Source organism: Phragmites australis, chromosome 5, assembly GCF_958298935.1.
Source record: "Phragmites australis chromosome 5, lpPhrAust1.1, whole genome shotgun sequence".
NCBI classification, from domain to species: domain Eukaryota; kingdom Viridiplantae; phylum Streptophyta; class Magnoliopsida; order Poales; family Poaceae; genus Phragmites; species Phragmites australis.
This window is the reverse complement of record NC_084925.1, coordinates 17,526,554-17,543,491: the sequence shown is the minus strand read 5'-3', so window position 1 is coordinate 17,543,491 and position 16,938 is coordinate 17,526,554. Positions and strand designations below refer to the sequence as shown.

Genomic DNA, 16,938 nt, shown 5'->3' with positions numbered 1-16,938 from the left:
TTCTTTTTTATTGGTTAGTTACTCAATAATATTTTTGTTAATCATTTTACTAATCATTTGTATTTCTGAAATAAAAAAATAAAAAATATCAACCTCTCGTCTAATTAACAGCCGAGATGAGTCTAGATTTGTAATATTTTAAATCAAACATATATATTTGCAATTTTTTAATTTAAAAAATATAAAAAATCTTCTGGCACAACGTGATGATGCCTACCTAGGCCCATCTGATCAGGCGCGAACCAATCCGCCGAGTCGGTTTTGGACTCCCGGTGGTCCTCATGAAGGAACGCCTGAAGTCTGAACTAGCATACCGTCACCGCTCGTCGAGTCCGCTTCTCACGCTAACCATTGGCCGTCACCACTGAGATCCGGAGCCTACTCTCGCAGCTGCCACCAGCTCGTCACCGTATCTGTTGATCTCCTCCACCGCTTCCAACCAGGAGGCAACATGGTACGTAGAGGATCTAACCCTAGCGGCTCTGCTCTTTATCCATCCACTCCCCGTCCCCAAATATTGGGGCCTTGACCTCCAAAATTTTCCCCACGCGTTTCTCTAGTTCAGGGAATCTTGTTGGGCAGGTGCACCATGCCTTACTTCCTCGCCGTAGGTTTGATTATTTGACGGATTCTTTTATGTTTCTTCCTGCAGTCGTCGCTTGCCGCTGTGAGAGCAGATAACTTCTATTACCCGCCGGAATGGAGCCCAAAGAAGGTATGGATCTCTTCGTTGGTGAATCATCGTGTAGCCTCTTCGTTTGGTTTGATGTGTTTGCTGATGCATATTGTTGTTCTTGTTGTTTACTATCAATTAGGGTGGGTTGAACAAGTTCCACAGGCAGCATGCGCTGCGGGGGTAGGCGATGAAGCTTGACCAAGGCATCCTGATCATAAGGTTAGGTTCTTGTGGAACATTACCTGTTTGCATATTTGAGCGCATATGAGGATATGAAGATAGAAATGCATATGCTTAACCTGCTATCTTACATCTCTGTGTGTCTATGTGTTTGTTCCTTTGATTTTCTGGGTGGGGTTCGGCAGTGGAAATTAGTGGTATCATCTTCATCTTCAAGGATTTCTTCATTCTCAGTTGTCCTAGGATGCTTCCTTTTTCTTGAATAAGTCTGGCCGATATACTTGGTGGCATGAGTAGCAACAGCTCGAGGCAAATTATGTCCTCTTAGACCTTGAGATGCACCAATAGCTTGATCAACATGAGCCCAAGTTAGATCACTAGCATCAACGGTAGCCCCTTGATAAACTGATTCACAACCGGCATCAACCTGAACCCACTCATTCTCCTACTGTAATTCTTCAAGGACCAACGGGTTCCATTTTTTTTTCTTTGGAACCGAGTTCTCGCAGCTTGAGAAACCTATTTGTCATCTTCTGGTTGTAGCTAATGAACACCAATTTGTTCAACCTCTTGTGCTCCAACTTGTTCCTCTTTTTGGTATGGATCTGCATAGAGAAAAATGCAAATTCACATGTGAAAGGTGGCTGCAATCTACAAGAAGGTTGGTGATTTGGTGCAAATTGGTAGCAATTACTTACAAACAACTCGGATCGAGACCCGACCCCTAAAGTAGAGTCTGTTTAGTAAGTAGTATGTGGCGGTAAATCGAGCAAATCAACTCAAGGGCTTCTGTTGGTGAGCAAATGCACTCTAATTGCGCTCACATCCTGATGCCGAACAGCAAAGACTAACTACTCTCTTTGCTAAACTTTGGAGCTCATATGCAAGGCCACCATATGCATCCCACCAAAAAACCACAAAACACAATGATAATTGTCGGTGTAATAGGTAAGGGGGTGGGTGCCCCACTAGACGGGCCCCACGCTACCAAATGTTAGCTAACAGTTGATATCCTTGAGACCACGACTTCACCCCACGACCAGAGTGGGGCTTAGTCGACCAGCCCCCTGGTGAAAGGAGAAGACCCTGCGACCAGTAAGGGCTGGTTGCAGGGTATGTACTCATCTAACCAGTCAAATCACATTAAATATCGTCCACTCAAGTTTTTTCCTTCTCCAGGCACCTTTCGGCGAGCATGGTTGTGGGCAGGCATAAAGTTGGAGTGACCCGTCCCGTAGCATTTAATGCTATGTGACGGACTCGCAATCGAGCGTGATAGCGCTCGGCAGACGTGACAGGGCCTGTAGAGCAACTAAGGTAGATTGGGTGTGCATGCCATCCGTAATGATGACCTAGGAGTAGGTTGGCTTCGTCAGGAGTGGACTTACTACAGAGTTTGGCATGGTCCGTTTGTATGTACTACTTTTTCCCTGTTATATAAAGGGAGAGGGCCCGACTTGTAAAAAGAGACATTCTGAAACAAGTTCATCTAATCTATAAGAAAATACATAGGGTATAGGACTATTATCCCACAGGAGGCCTAGACCTGAATAAATCCCACCATAAAGAAACATCGATCAATGTGCACATCATCCAGTACACCCCGGATTCATTGTTAGGGATCATCCCCGATAGTTGGTGCGCCAAGTAAGGGCGCATTTTTCGTGTTTCTTTAGGTATTGAGACCATGGTTGGACTACCCATGTCCAGATTTGTGATGGCCATGGAGTCCCGTTTCGATGACCCCAACCGTCGTGAGGTTTTCGTCATGGAGTACGACTCATACGAGCATGGTATGCTCCGAGCATGGGACATCGAGACGGAGTCCGAGAATTTAGAGATCGAACGTGAAGTCTGCATGGCGGACCATGGGACGGGGGGCAATAGAGATGCTCGTGCCTCGGGAACCAGAGGTGAGCCCCAAGCCATTGGCCAAGAGGGAAACCAACCTGGTGCCAGGCATGGAGGTGGTCCTATACCGCCCCAGTGACTACAACGCCACCCGAAGGAGCGCCTGTGGAGGTTGAGCCCTCGGCGGTGAAGTCTTTAAGGCCGTCGTGCCACACCGCAGACTCGCACCGTACGCGCAACACGAACGCAAGGGGCTCCCCACCTCGCGATGTCTCGTTGCTTCGCGGTCAGCAGCTGGACTACAAGGCCATGACCCAGTGCAAAACTTGCAGATTGCGCGAGTGCTTCTTAACCACCCGCTAGTGGCGGTATCAAAAGAGTTCACCGGTAGTGCCATGGCTACGCGACCTCGCCCTCTTAGTAGAGACCGCCTAGCGCTAGACCGTGGTAGCAACCACCCCTCCATCATAAGGAGTGGTTGAGGTCGCGATTGACAGAGTTTGTAATGGACCCCGTGGCAGGAGAGAACCCGTGCTCCCTCAATAACAGGGAGTACGTGGAGACCCCATCATGTTGGGGCAATCCACCCGTTGACCTGCCCGACTCTCTTTGCCACCGCGACCTTCCGATGTAATCCAGAGCCAGGAGCAACCCGACAGCAGGAGGACCGCATGGTCACCTGACAGGTCACACAATGCAAGGTCATTGTCGTTGGAGTTGCCACTGATGTAGGTAAAGCCCATGCAATTCCGGTCTCCTGCTGCATTATGGTTGCTAATGGGGCGCTACCAACTTGTCGGTTGTAGATGTGGCAAACAGTCCTATCATGAACATCGAGGCATTGGTGACACCACTCGGATTTGTCCCTTTGCACTCCTCCTGAGCATTATCATCAATTGTGATAGGGCCTCCTTCCCTAGGCACAATGTTGAGGACAACAAGTGCAGCGTTAGCACCTATTGTGAGGAAGCCGCTGATGGAGGATGCCACCCCTGGATGTTGATGGTTGGTGTTGATTGGGGTGCACGACCTTGTCGAGCGTGGAGAGTCGGTGTAGAACGCCAACGATTATTTTCCAACAACAGGATGGGTGCAGTCATTGATGTTGGTCAACTATAGTAGAAGAGGACAGTCAATCGACCCAACACGAAGGACATGTGTTGTCCTAGCCGGGGAAAAAGCATGCCTGGAGGACACATGATGCTGTTGGGGTGGTGCTTGGTCGCTCTGCCGTTGTTGAGGTATAAGTGGCAGTGTCGTGGAACATGGAGATAGTTACGACCTTGGAGCCTTCTCTCGCCATTGAAGGCTAGGTAGTCGGGGAGGGGTGCCGCACGTTGCCATTGTAGAAGGATGCGAATGAAGATGCATGGAACAACGAACCTAAGGGTGTAAAGGACTTATCGTTGAGGGAGATGGTCGATGGGCAGAGGCTAGTGGTTGTTGTCGAGGTGTAAGTAGCAACCCGAGAATTGACCCGGACACTTGGGGTGGAGGAGGTTGGATCAGGCGGCCTGTCCAAGGCACTGGGTATGGAAGCCGTCGTCAGATCACCTTCATTGTAGTGTTGTTTGGTTCCAAGCTCAAAGGTTTCCCGCCGAAAGACTTGCAGATCGGTAATGGTTCAGTGGCATCAAACACCTTGGGGCGTCCTGCCCTGAGCGTGAATTCCAGGTCGGCTGTGGATGGCGAATGAGAGTCCACGGCTGTTGAAGTACCATAAGCCTCGGTGAGGGACTTCGTGACCGCTGACACCGTGAAATCCTGTGTAGTGGTTGTGTGTTCCTCCTGAACACCATGAGTTGCCATAATAATAGGTTCTGCATTATGCATGTCTGACCATCTGCAGAGAATAGTTTTCGGCCATGGGAGAGCAGATGGTACGGCAGAACCTTTCCACCTGCGGAAAGGAAGTCTCCGGTCACATCCTTCGTGGATTCTGGAGAAGCAGATGAGACTGCACTGTGCATGTCGGAGAAGATATCATTGGCGGACGGCGCGCGAAGGTCGGGGAAGCCGGCCAACTCCTAATGAACAATATCATGGGTATTGTTCACGCCGTGTGCAATAGAATCCACATGGAACTGTCCGCCTTGCGCCGAGGTGGAAGAAGGGGCCAAAAGAAGCAACCCGGAAGGTGACGTGGTGGCGGGCCTGGCGAAGTCGTGGAGGACAGCGTCGATGGTGGCGGAGGAGTCGTCATCGGGCACACCTAGGGAGACATGGGCAACACCGTCTGGCGTTGAGACAGGGTGGAAGACCGACGTAGAGGTAACACCAATGTTCGGCATTAGGCAATGTTGCGGGAGTGTTCATCTCTCGATGATTGTCGAGAAGCGTTGGTCATAACCTTTGATAAAGTTGCAGATGACGGGACGATGGAATCTGGCAGGATGACGGTTGTCGACGGTGAAGCAACTGAAGATGCGTTGATGATCGACAGTGTGGTGGCAAGCGGTGGGATGAAGAAAGCATCCATCGAGGTAGCGCAATTACCATGCTGTAGATCATAGTTGTTGGTACAGGCATCTGAGGTTAGCAGTTGGTGCGATAAGGGGGAAGAAAGCTGAGGTGCCTCCTTTGGATCCAGAGAGCCGATGAGGGCGGCGAATATATCAGCAAACCATTATCAGTGTTCTTGGCGGTATTCCTCAAGTTGTCGACATAGATCAGCCCATGATGGTGCAGGGTTGGAGAAGAGTGGAGCATGAATATCGGAGGAAATCATATTGGCATGGGTACTATTCACGAACGGAACTGAAACTCAACTGCCATCCGCTACATGCTCTATATATTTTTTAAGATTTTTTTAATAATATTGTTTTGCACGGAAATTACAGAAATATTGCACAAATTTGAAAAATTACAAAATAACCCATGATTGAATTTTTGCTTTTCAAAGTGTGAAAATATTTTCGCACATTGAAAAAGCGAAATTCTGTTATGCATGCAAAAAAATTAGTGAGTTGTCCAAACGGTAACACAGAGTGGTTCATTTTTCGTTAATTTTTTGTTCGATGTAATTTTACTGATATTTCCTTTTTATTTGATATAAAATTGTGTGAGTAATTTTATTTAGTGAAGTAATGTTTGGAGGATACAAAATCTAATTTGTCGAACAATAATAATTGTGAAGCACAATTACCATAGAACCTGGTATGGATATTCCATATACTGATAAATATTACATGAGACATGAGGTTTTTCGTCACTGTGCGAATGTACCCTAACCATAAATAGACCCCGTACAAAACATGACCACTACACTGGGATACTATCTGCTATAAAGACACTACAAGAGGATTCAAGTGAGCCGTTCCCATAACCTGACTTGCAGAACAGGTGGTGCATGTGTCACATGGGAGCAAATTTCTACAAGCAATTCAAGAGCAAGGCACTGATGGATATATTCAAGAATCTCAGTAGTCACAACAAAGTTGCAAATTTGATGCTTTGTGGAAGGAATTAGATAAGAGCATAAGGACGCATGTGCAGGAGAGAAGTAAGAAGCCGCATACTGCTGATGACATTGTACTGGAGGTGCTGCCACCTCTTGGAGAAGTCATTGACCCTCCTAATGTGAGGAGAAGGGGGTGGGCAAGAAACATCAAGTGTTTCTCGCACTGGATTGAGACGAGCCAAAGGAGAAGTGGTTTTTGCTCTACGACATCGGAGGTGCTAGGTTCGTCTACTGCGCTATATCTTTATCGAAAATATGTTTGATAATTTATAACTATTTTTTTGTTGCTGTAATTTGGTAGGTATGATGTCATGACTACTAAATAGCAGAGGTTTTTACAATTGGGTTATCAAAGGGCTGCGTGTATTCTCTCTTGTTGCAATTATTCAGGGCATATTGTACAATATTATTGGGTACTATCAAAAGAGGCATGCTGTTGTTGTTATTCACTGCACAGTACACCGCCGCCCATTCAGCAGGAGACGGAAGATATCTACGGTTTCCAGTTATCCAGACGCGAACGCCGTGAGCCTGTACACACCAACCGCATACACCCATCTCGAGGATGAGGAGGAGGAAACCGTCCCAGCGTAAGCACACAGGACAAAGCATGCCAGAGGCAGGGCTTATGATAGGGGTCAGGGTAGGGGCCAAGGTAGGTGTCAGGCATAGTCTATTTTACTTGTATGCTTAGGCAATGTATTTTGTTTAGATTGTTGCAAGACTATTTATTTTGTTTAGCTTTTCATTTCATTAGTTTAGTTCGATGGGAATATGGTTAGTGTCTTATATTAACGTACTATGTTATGAACTTCATGTGTAATCAATGTGATGGTTAGTGTCTTATATTAATGTATTATGTTGGTTTTCCTTCTTGGTGTACGATCGAAAGTAGGCACAATTCTTTCCAACATGTGAAAAGCATTACTCCTATAATACATATGGGAAGCGTTATGTGATAGGCAAATCCCAGCTACTACTAGGTACATATTGGGATTCACACATTCAGGGAATGATAACATAGTACAAGTCAAATACGAAATCAAATCCTCGGCCGACCGCTAGAACACATCCATATTACTTCTAGTTGTTCCCCCGAATTGCTATGTGAGGCGGGATATAGCGTCTTTTGATGTTGTTGGCTCTCTCTAGGCTCAATTGTTCTTGTAGTTCCTCAATAATGACGTGCAGGTGATGGATGTATTCTTGAATGTGTGGCTCTATCCGCGGGTCAATCCAGTACTGGAAATCACAATCATCTATTTGTAAAAAGTGATATATGAGATAAGTAAATGGTGTTCAGAAAATTGGAAAGAAAGCGAATATTTTTTATTCATACTCTAAAATGTAGATAACGGAAGAATCGATGTCCCGCATCACCAAAATGCTCATAAACTTGGACTACAACGTCATTTCCATGTCGACATGGTGGCCAACGAGCAAGAAAGGGCATTGTGGTTTCCATAGAAATCTCTACCATAGATGTCTAAATGGGGGTGTGGAGACGATGGATCAATGGGGCTATTGAGAGGATGAGGATACGCCATTTTCTCGATTCAATTTGAGGTTAGGAGATGTGTGAGTAGAGAATCGTTTGGGTATTGTTTATATAGAAGAAGTCCCGGTGCTAGTGGATAGATGTGGCAGTACTGAAAAACCTATTGGCTAGACTGCACTGGCTTATTAGGGGTAGCATTGAAAAGTCCGTTAGACTGCACCGATCTATTAGGGGTAGCACTGAAATGTCATGCGCAAAGACCAATCACTCGATTCGTTCACCGCCACTTCGAAACTATGCACCTATGACTGGAAACTGCGAGCCCGTGACTTGATTCCAACACATGGCTAGATTCCCTAAGATCTCTAACACATGTCACCACCACCTACTTTATATAAGGATAACCCTAAGGACCAATAGGCTTCAATGCATACAGACCGACTACTTCATTTCCACCACAATCGCATCCATGTCATTTGGGTCTGGGTCCAGGTCCAACAAGGGTAAGGGCAAGATAGGTCCTTACAAGCTACGACGCAATATCCTTGATAAACTCAAGCATAAGGATGAAGAGCGGAAGAGAAATGAAGACCCAGAGCAGAAGAAGAGGGAGATGGAGCTACAGATAGACCTAAATTCCTTTTTTTTTCTAATATCTAATTAAAGCTTCCATTGATGTATAAATCTAAAACAATATTACAAAGAAAATAAATAAATTTTACCTGCAAAAGTCTAAGGCTTATAGCGTTTCACATATCTCCGACATGACATAATTTAAAACGAACTACAAAATTATTAAATATTCTTAGATTAAATCAAAATTTATATCGACTAACACTATATCGGTACAAATATTCTGCAAATTCAAAATTCAATATGTATAACCTAGAACAAATATCACAAATTAAATTGTTCATCTACATGATAACAAAACTTAATCTAAATTTCTATCCCTACTTTTTTCTAAAGTAAATATCACATCATAAATAGATCTAAATTATTTATACATACATCTAAAACTATAAATATTTCTACATACATCTAACATAATTTCTATATGCATCTAAATTTGTCTCCCTACTCAATTATCCTCATACAAATTATTTCAACATACTTCTAAAACTAACAAATATTGCTATATACATCTAAAACAAACAAATATCTAATTAAAATTACATAACCTAAACAAAATTTTTTACCTTCCTCCTTCCTCTTCCTCTCCCTTCTCCCTCCTTCCTTATCTTTCCTCTACTCCTTCTTTCTATTCTTCTTCCCTCTCTTCTTCTTCGTCTTCTTTCATCTTCTTCCTCGGCTCTCCCAAAGAGTGAAAACTTAGATTTTCGCAGAATGGCCCACCGCAAATTTGTTTTCGTGCTGCAATCCTCCCCAAAAAGGTATTTTCGCTCACTAGTGGAGTGAAATCTCAAGTTTTCACTCGTCTAAAGAGCGAAAACCATAATTTTCTCTCTTTCGATAATAGCAAATATTTTCGCACTTTGTAGGAGCAAAATTTAAAAAAGCAAAAAATAGATTTCGTTCTTTGGATGAGCGACATTAGGTTATTTTTGTATTTCTCAAATTTGTACAATATTTCTAAAATTTCCGTACAAAACAATATTTTTTTAAAAAAATTATTTTTTTAATGCAGAGCCGAGTTTGGAAGCGACGGAAACGTGACAAGCTTCCAACTTATGCAATTCTACAGTAGGCAATGCTGTGGATGCGCTGTCCCATGGTCTTCCTTGCACATCAACGGATCAACCCTAAGATCTCCAGCCGTTGCAACGTATGTGCAGGTTGCCATACTTGCATTAATAAAATCGCATCGCTTTTCTAATAGAAATTAATGATGCTCTGACCACTTCATGACTCGACAAGAAGCAAGAATTCGAAGTTGTTGGATGTGAACGCACTGACGGACGTGATGACCACCTGTGACACCAACAGGTACGGCACCTCACAATTAACGTCCTCTCTAGCTAGTGCCTCCTAGCTGCTGCTGGCATCAATCGTTCGTGGCCATGTTTGCCACTTCTCGCTCTAAACAACCTCCTCCTCTCTCCGAAAGTCAAACTCGGACGTTGGGTGAAGCCAACAGTTCCTTCAAAAGTGAGATATCCTATTAAATAAAACAAAAACAAATCGAAACCTGTCACCCTGTACTTTGAAGCTCCAACCGAAACTTGTGCCCGGCCCGTTCGTCCGCACCAAGATGGAATTCTCCCGAGTTTCCAAAACGAAAACGCTCAGAAACAATGCATGCATGTCACCATTAATTAATGTTGTACCGTGGACATGAGAGCGCCATGTAAAGACTAGCCGGTTTGCCCGCCTTCTAAGCGTCCGTCCGAGTGAAACCCCCATATCTCGTCTTTACGTACTTCCGTGAACGTGAAGTCAGCAACACCGGTCCATTCAACCTCCTCCTCCTCCTCTCATCGCCCGCGTGAGCGTGACCGCGTCCGGGAAAGCCGGAGGGAGCTAGAGTGAGTGAGTCCGCCTCGGTTCAGATCAGAGTAGGAGTAGACCGGCTGGCTGGGCGAGAGCTGGTCGATTTACGCAATCTTGTGGAATCCAGATCAATTAATCGAGCCCAGCGACAGGAGTCCTACGCAAGCAACTCCGCTCTCTTAACGCCCCCCCGGCCACCACGTCTCAAGTCTCAGCGTGCCCCGCTCTCGTCTCGTCTTCCCTTGCGCCTTGCCTATCAATCCCGCAAGCTTCTTCCCCGGAGCCTCGCTAGGCTAGCTAGCTACAACGTACGCCGTACAGCCTTGCTTGCTAACATTGCTAGTTCTGTTGGGTCTCTGTGGCTCCGCTACAAGGGCAGATGCTAGCCACATAGCTAGCTCGGCCTCCTCCCCATCCATGAGTTCTCTCGTCTTCTTGCCTGCACGGTGGCCATGAAACGACCTCACACCATAGCCGCAGCCGCCGCCATCCTCCTGTGGCTCGCCGTGCTCACCGTCGCGTTCCACGGGTGCAGCCGCCTCGGCTGCAGAGGCCTGGCCGCGAGGAGGAGAACAAGTCCGGTCGCTGTCCCGAGGAAGATGCTGCTCGCCGTGACGAGCCTCGACGCTGCCTCGCTGACCGGTCACCATCATCGTCAACACCACCACCAACATAATCGGCATCACCAGCATCATCACCATCACCATCACGTCGACCGATGGAACCGGCACGGGATTCCACTGTCCGCTGTTGGCAAGGGCGAGGAGATCGACCCGCGGTACGGCGTGCAGAAGAGGCTCGTCCCGACAGGCCCGAACCCGTTGCATCACTGAGAGATCGGTACGCGTACGGCACATGCATGGATAGAGAAATTTTTCGAGGCTCTGCAGGCTGATTCCATGGTGAGTGGCACACATCGTCTTGCTGTGTTCATCGATCGAGTCCAGTCCGGTATTCTTTCGTTGTGGAGTGGATGGATGCCGAAGCGTGCATGCGCTGTGATCATCGATCAGTTCATCACACATACTTAATTGTTAGCTTTTGTGTGTTCATGTATGTAATATTGATCTCAAGCTGCAAAGCAAACAAGCGAATAAAAGAGAAGAAAATATCTAGCTATATATAGTACATATAAGTTATGTTCATCGAGGATGAGGATGAGTAGTATGCTTGGTTTATTGTACATCTTTTTTTTTTCCATTACAATTTCATTATTTTTTTCTCCAGTTCTTTCATCAAAATCTTGACATGAGTGCATGAGAACAACGCATATACATGCGTCGTGATCGCTTTTCTTTGACTTCTCTACCGAGAACAGAGACTGCAACAACTAATTACTCGCAGCAGTAAACTATAATTTTCCACCGGGTTTTGCTTCACTCCTTGGGAAATGCACTCGTCAGGTCGTTAAGTGAGTTGCACGCTGTAAGAAGGACGCAAAAAAGTAGACTAGCGGTGACGGCACGGCATCCGTCACAGAATATATGGGGGTTCATGGCACAGATCACAACGCACAAAAATACCCCTTTTCCCCAGGTCTGGAAACCATGATCGTTTTGGCACCGAGCGTGCACGGGGAGAGGCTTGCAATCTGTGTGCACCGGGAGAGGCTTGCAATCTGTGTGCATGGAGCCAATAAAATAAGCCGGCCGGCCTTTGACTTGGCGCCCATCTGACTTCGAGGCCAGGAGCGCACATGTGCATCATGGATGGGGCAGCGAGAACACGCACTCGCTACATGAGATTATGTGCGGAGGAAGGAATGGTTTGCTGGTTACTAATCACGTGATGTCATGTGTAGTAAAAATAGTTTTATTAGGTTATAATTATAATTTTAATGATTAATGATAATATAGTTATTGAGACTAATATATTTATCAAGAATATATGTTAATAGGTCTTATAGATATAATACATCAAGAAACTATTGTAGACGAGATAAAGTTTGATTGAATTATAAAAATTTTAGGAAGATTTGCCCCACCGGAAGATCCGGTGCAGATGAGTTGAATTTACCGGAGTATTATGTCGAGAGGCAAAGTGAAGATTGATGACTTCACCAAAAAGACTTGTGCTCTGTGTGTTAAACTCACCGAAATATTTCTGACAAAGGGGAGAAGACTGAGGACTTCATCGGATAATCCGGTGATCTGCATTGGGTAACACCGGAGTATTTCGTGCAAAGAAGAATGCAAGTACAGAAGACTGAAGATCAATCTACTGGAAGGTCCGGTGCTTGGTTTGTGCACATCGAAATATAGCACTGAAGTATTTCTTGCAGAGGCGACTGCAATTGCTGAAGAATGAAGATCAATTCACCAGATAGTTCGGTGATCACAGAGATAGTTACACCGGAGCATTTTTAGGGAAAAGAAGAAAATGTTTAACTCACCGAATGATCCAGTGTGAATGGAATGAACATCGGATGAATGCACTGGAGTATTTTACACAGAGAGGCTGCAAAGACTCGGATGATTCAAGATAACTCACCGGAAGGTTCGGTGATGGATTTAAAGGCACACCGAAGTGTACTGTATTCACAGAGGCATTGAGTGGATTTCCAACGGCTAGTTTCTGAGTTTATACTCACCGGATGATCCGGTGTTAATACTATTATTCTCAATAGATCATCTGGTGTTAACAGCTTCTCTGAGCTGTTGGAAAAATGGTTAGCTGGCAGGTTTGATGCTACAAATATCCCTCCACTCAATCATTTGAAGGTGTGGATATTGCTGAAGTCTAGAGAAAGTTCATATACACTTGAGAAGATATCTAAGCCACTAAAATGCATAAAGTGATTATCCAAGGTAATTAAGCACAAGATTAGATAGTGTTTAGTGCTTATAGGCCTAGAGTGAGTTGTAGTTAGGTGCTGCAGCTTGAAGAAAGGATCAAGGAGTGATGCTAGCTTGTATCGAGTGGTACGTCGGTATATTGGAGTCTTGGTGACTCACCGGTATCTTGGGTCTTGGTGACTCAAGCTTGTTGACCCTCCAACTTAGTGTGGAGTGACTGCAAGATACATGTACGGAGACACAGAGACACTTGCCTTTGTGGCTCAAGCTCCGAACTGATCACGGCGGTAAGTGACCGGAAGAGAGACTAGTAGTGAGACCTTGCCTTAGTGGCTTAGTGGCTTATCGTGCTTGAGACCTTGTTTTGGTGACTTGATAGTTTAAGAGTCGTGACCGAAAGAGACTTGGTGACCGGAAGTATATTCTTTGTGGATCTTCAACATGGACTAGGGGTGACATTCATGCTATCGATACCACGGAATAAAATCTCTTATGCTGAGTTTGTCTCTCTACCTTATTTACGTTTCCGCATTTACATATTTGCAATTTACCTTGCTAGAGTAGGTTGTAATCCTCTTAAGCAGTAGACTAGACACAATTGATAAACCTAGAGCACGTTTAGATATAAATTGATATAGGTTTATCTTTTGAAGGTTTTTAGCTAATTTAATTTAGGTTTCTAAGTGTCTTAATTCATCCTCCTTCTTAGGACATCACTGATTCTTTACAGTCATGTAAAATGTATAAGGTGGTGTGGAATAAGTTTAGTATGTGATCAGGGGAAATGGTGATGTGACATTGGGCCAAACATGGTTGAAGCAATGGGTAATTGTCATTGCAAAGTTCTTCTGTTGAACTATAAGTGAATTGTCCATACATTAGCTTATGTTTTTAGTAGACTAGTCCGTCCATTTAACTCAATATGGCATCTGGAGTAGAGATGTCGAGTTCGAGTCCTGACAGACGCAATTAAACAAAAATTGTAGCCGACTCTTATTTTCACATCTAAGGCTTGAGCGAGTATCCATGTAAGGGGAAATATTGAAGTATAAGTAATTTGCCTAGCTTTCCCTATCAACTTAGATTTTTAAGTAAACTGATCGGTACATGCAGCTTAATACCCAAGGTTGCTAAACCTACATGTGTGGCTGCCTTGCGGTGCAGATAGGATGTCGTCAAAGCATGTAGAATGCTGGTGTAAAAAAAGAGCCGACACTACTGTTCACAATCTTGACCTCGGTGTAAACTCTGCAAATTAAGCGAATCAGTAGGGATTTTAGAGAGAAATTGTGTTGTTCCCCACGTAACTCTTTTAGATATGATATACGTCCCTATATGTAGCTATGCCACCACTCTAGTTCATTTGGCCTTTAAATTTAAGGGAAAATTATAAACTAACAATTAGGTGGGTGTACATTTTTAGTTCAATGGAGTGGATTTTTATTCGAACAAAAGAAATTGAAGTATGACCTACATCTTCATGCATGTTGGAACTAAGAATTTCATAATTTTTCTCTCATATTTGCAAGAACCAACATATATTTTCTTATTACATTTTTGTAAATAAAATGTGTGTGTTTAAAAGAGGACTAACTTTGGTGTGGCAGCCGCAGCCATGGTGTAATGTCCCAAATTCTTAAAAGTGTCTTAAGTATTCATGAGCATCATTAGCATCATAATTGAAGTTTTGAGCAAGTAATTAATTCAATTGAAATTGAAGAATAAATTGATAGTTTTAATAAAAAATGATGTATTTGAAGGAACTTAGAAAATTTCTATGCAACATAGGGTTGAAATAATTTTAGAAATTAGTCCATGTCATGTAAAGAATATTAGTGATTTTTTCCAAGTTTTTGGGATTTAAATTGAGGCCTTAAAACTGAAGCAAGTTTGAAAAAGATGCAGCTTTGGTGAATTTTCATTTAATTTTAGCTTAGGCCTTTTGAGTTAAACTAGTGGAAATGGGTTGCGCCTCATTTATAGTTTCACACAAAAATTCTCCTACAATTTTTTAGCCAGGGGAGATCTTCCTTTCAATCAGAGTAGGGAAAGGGATATTTTCTTTCGGTTGGTCATATTCACCATGGCCCACTCGTCATCCCGTTTGCCCCTTGCCCTCTCTGCCTTGGACATCCATCCGCCATCATTGTTGACCAGTGAGGTCGGCCAATGTGCTATGCAATTGAGCCATGTCGCCAGCCATCGAGCCCCTTCTAGAGATGTCGATCGTCGCCTATATCTCTCTTCTCTCTCTCGATCTCTTGCTTCCAAGGCCAAGCACAGCGTAGAGCCACACGCACCACCGCCGCCAAGTTCAAAATCCACCGCGCCCTTGATGAGACCCCTCGAGCTTAAGCCCCAGGAAGCAAGGAGGAAGGCAGTCGCCATCTCACCGCTCTTTCCCCCACTAAATCCCCATCTCCCTCGGCTGGATTCACCGCATCGACGCGTTCTTCCTCATCTCTGGTGTCATGTTTTGCTACTCCACCGTCGACCAGCCACCACACCACCTCTCCAGCCCAACCGACCCCTTGGTGAGCTTCCACGTGACCCTTTGAAGCCTTCGCGTGCATCTTTTTCCCCTCGAACTAAAGCCGGTGTGGCCACCCTCGTGCTCTGTGCTGCCTCATATACTATCGGCCGTGCTCCGACCGAGCCCATCAGCCGATAAGCACACTATTGGGTCCGCACATCCATGTAGAAGATTTAGGTGCCCTCAGCCAAGTCATTTGCACCACTGTTTGCCGCCGGTGCGTCGAACCAAGCAGCCGCTGTACGGGTGCCGCTGTGTGCTGTTGCTAGCCATCCTCCGGTCATCACCATCGACCATGTGTGCCTTGAATGGGCCCACATGCGTTCATTGATGCTCTTGCTACCCTCCCCTGCCGAGATCCGCCACTCCCTCACTGTTGGTGCGCCGGACCGTGCCTGCTCTGTTGGCCGCCCTTTGGCCAGTGCTCTGCAAGCCTGGGACTTAGGTCAATTTTGACACGGAACAACCAGTCGGCCCCATTGGTCACCTCTATGGCTAGTTAAGGCCCGGTACAAAAAGGTTTAGGGCCTTTTTAATTCTCAGTTAATTCAGAAAATGCAAAATTTGAATTAGTGTACAACTATTAAATCAGCTAAATATTGTAAAATTCATAGGAAAATAATATAGCTCCAAAAATAGTGAAACCAATTTTTTTTTAGCTTTGTTTCATCATTCTCTACATGATAAAAATTCTAGGAGCCATGAAATATGTACTGAATTTTGTTTAGTTAATGAAATGTGTTTAAGCTTAGATAATTGATAATTAATTTTGGTATGTCCAAATTTGTTAATCTTATTATAACATGCTCTGTTTAATAAAAATACTCACCCTCATGTCATGTAGAATTAATTTTCTAATTAGGTTAAGCTTTGAGCTAAGCTTAATTAATCTAGGTAAAATATTAAATGATTAACAATAATCAAAATTAAGAAAACTATTGAAGCTAGGCTCATGAAATAATGCATTGCATCTCCACTCTATGGAGCATCCTTCATTGCAGGCCATCCATACTCATTGCGGTGCATCGTTCTTTTAGTTAGAAGCTGACATTTTGGAGAGTCGCATGCTGGAACCCGAAGGTGAACTAGAGGATTTTGTTAGTGAAGAATGGGAAGCACCAGGCAAGCATCAATCATATCTCTCATATATTTTAGTGAATTATTGGTCAACTTGCTAGATATTGCTATGAGTCATATATGAATGTTTTAGCGAGTCGATGTCGCGAATTAGGTAGAACCTATTTGATGCATGTGTCCTACCTTGATATATTGATGACCTCCATCCTTGTAACCTAGGTATATTTGTGTCATAGTCCAACTTAAAAGTGATACAATAATTGCTTAGCCTTTACAATTTATATCATAGTCCTTAGTAATTGTATCATAGTCCTTAGTAGAAATCAAGCTATGGATGTTACCATCGTTCTTGAGCTACAGGTTTTTTAATTACTATTTAAAAGAAATGTCAAGTTGAGATGATGAGTTGGTGAGTTT

At 44.2% G+C, this 16,938-nt stretch overlaps 1 protein-coding gene and 1 long non-coding RNA gene across 3 annotated transcripts; both read left to right on the top strand.

Moving 5' to 3' along the window:
• Positions 1-322: 322 nt before the first annotated feature.
• Positions 323-6,958, top strand: LOC133917485 (uncharacterized). Of its 2 annotated transcripts, none has more exons than XR_009909682.1 (4): positions 323-454; positions 653-715; positions 816-895; positions 6,469-6,958. It is a non-coding gene; the product is annotated as an uncharacterized LOC133917485 (long non-coding RNA). The 2 variants fall into 2 exon arrangements; XR_009909681.1 differs by lacking the exon at positions 6,469-6,958 and adding an exon at positions 2,036-2,944.
• A 3,232-nt stretch (positions 6,959-10,190) lies between these two features.
• LOC133917484 (protein FON2 SPARE1-like) lies at positions 10,191-11,257 on the top strand. Its single transcript, XM_062361378.1, has one exon. The coding sequence runs from the start codon at positions 10,569-10,571 to the stop codon at positions 10,947-10,949; it is 381 nt and encodes a 126-aa protein (XP_062217362.1). The 5' UTR covers positions 10,191-10,568; the 3' UTR covers positions 10,950-11,257.
• Positions 11,258-16,938: the final 5,681 nt, after the last annotated feature.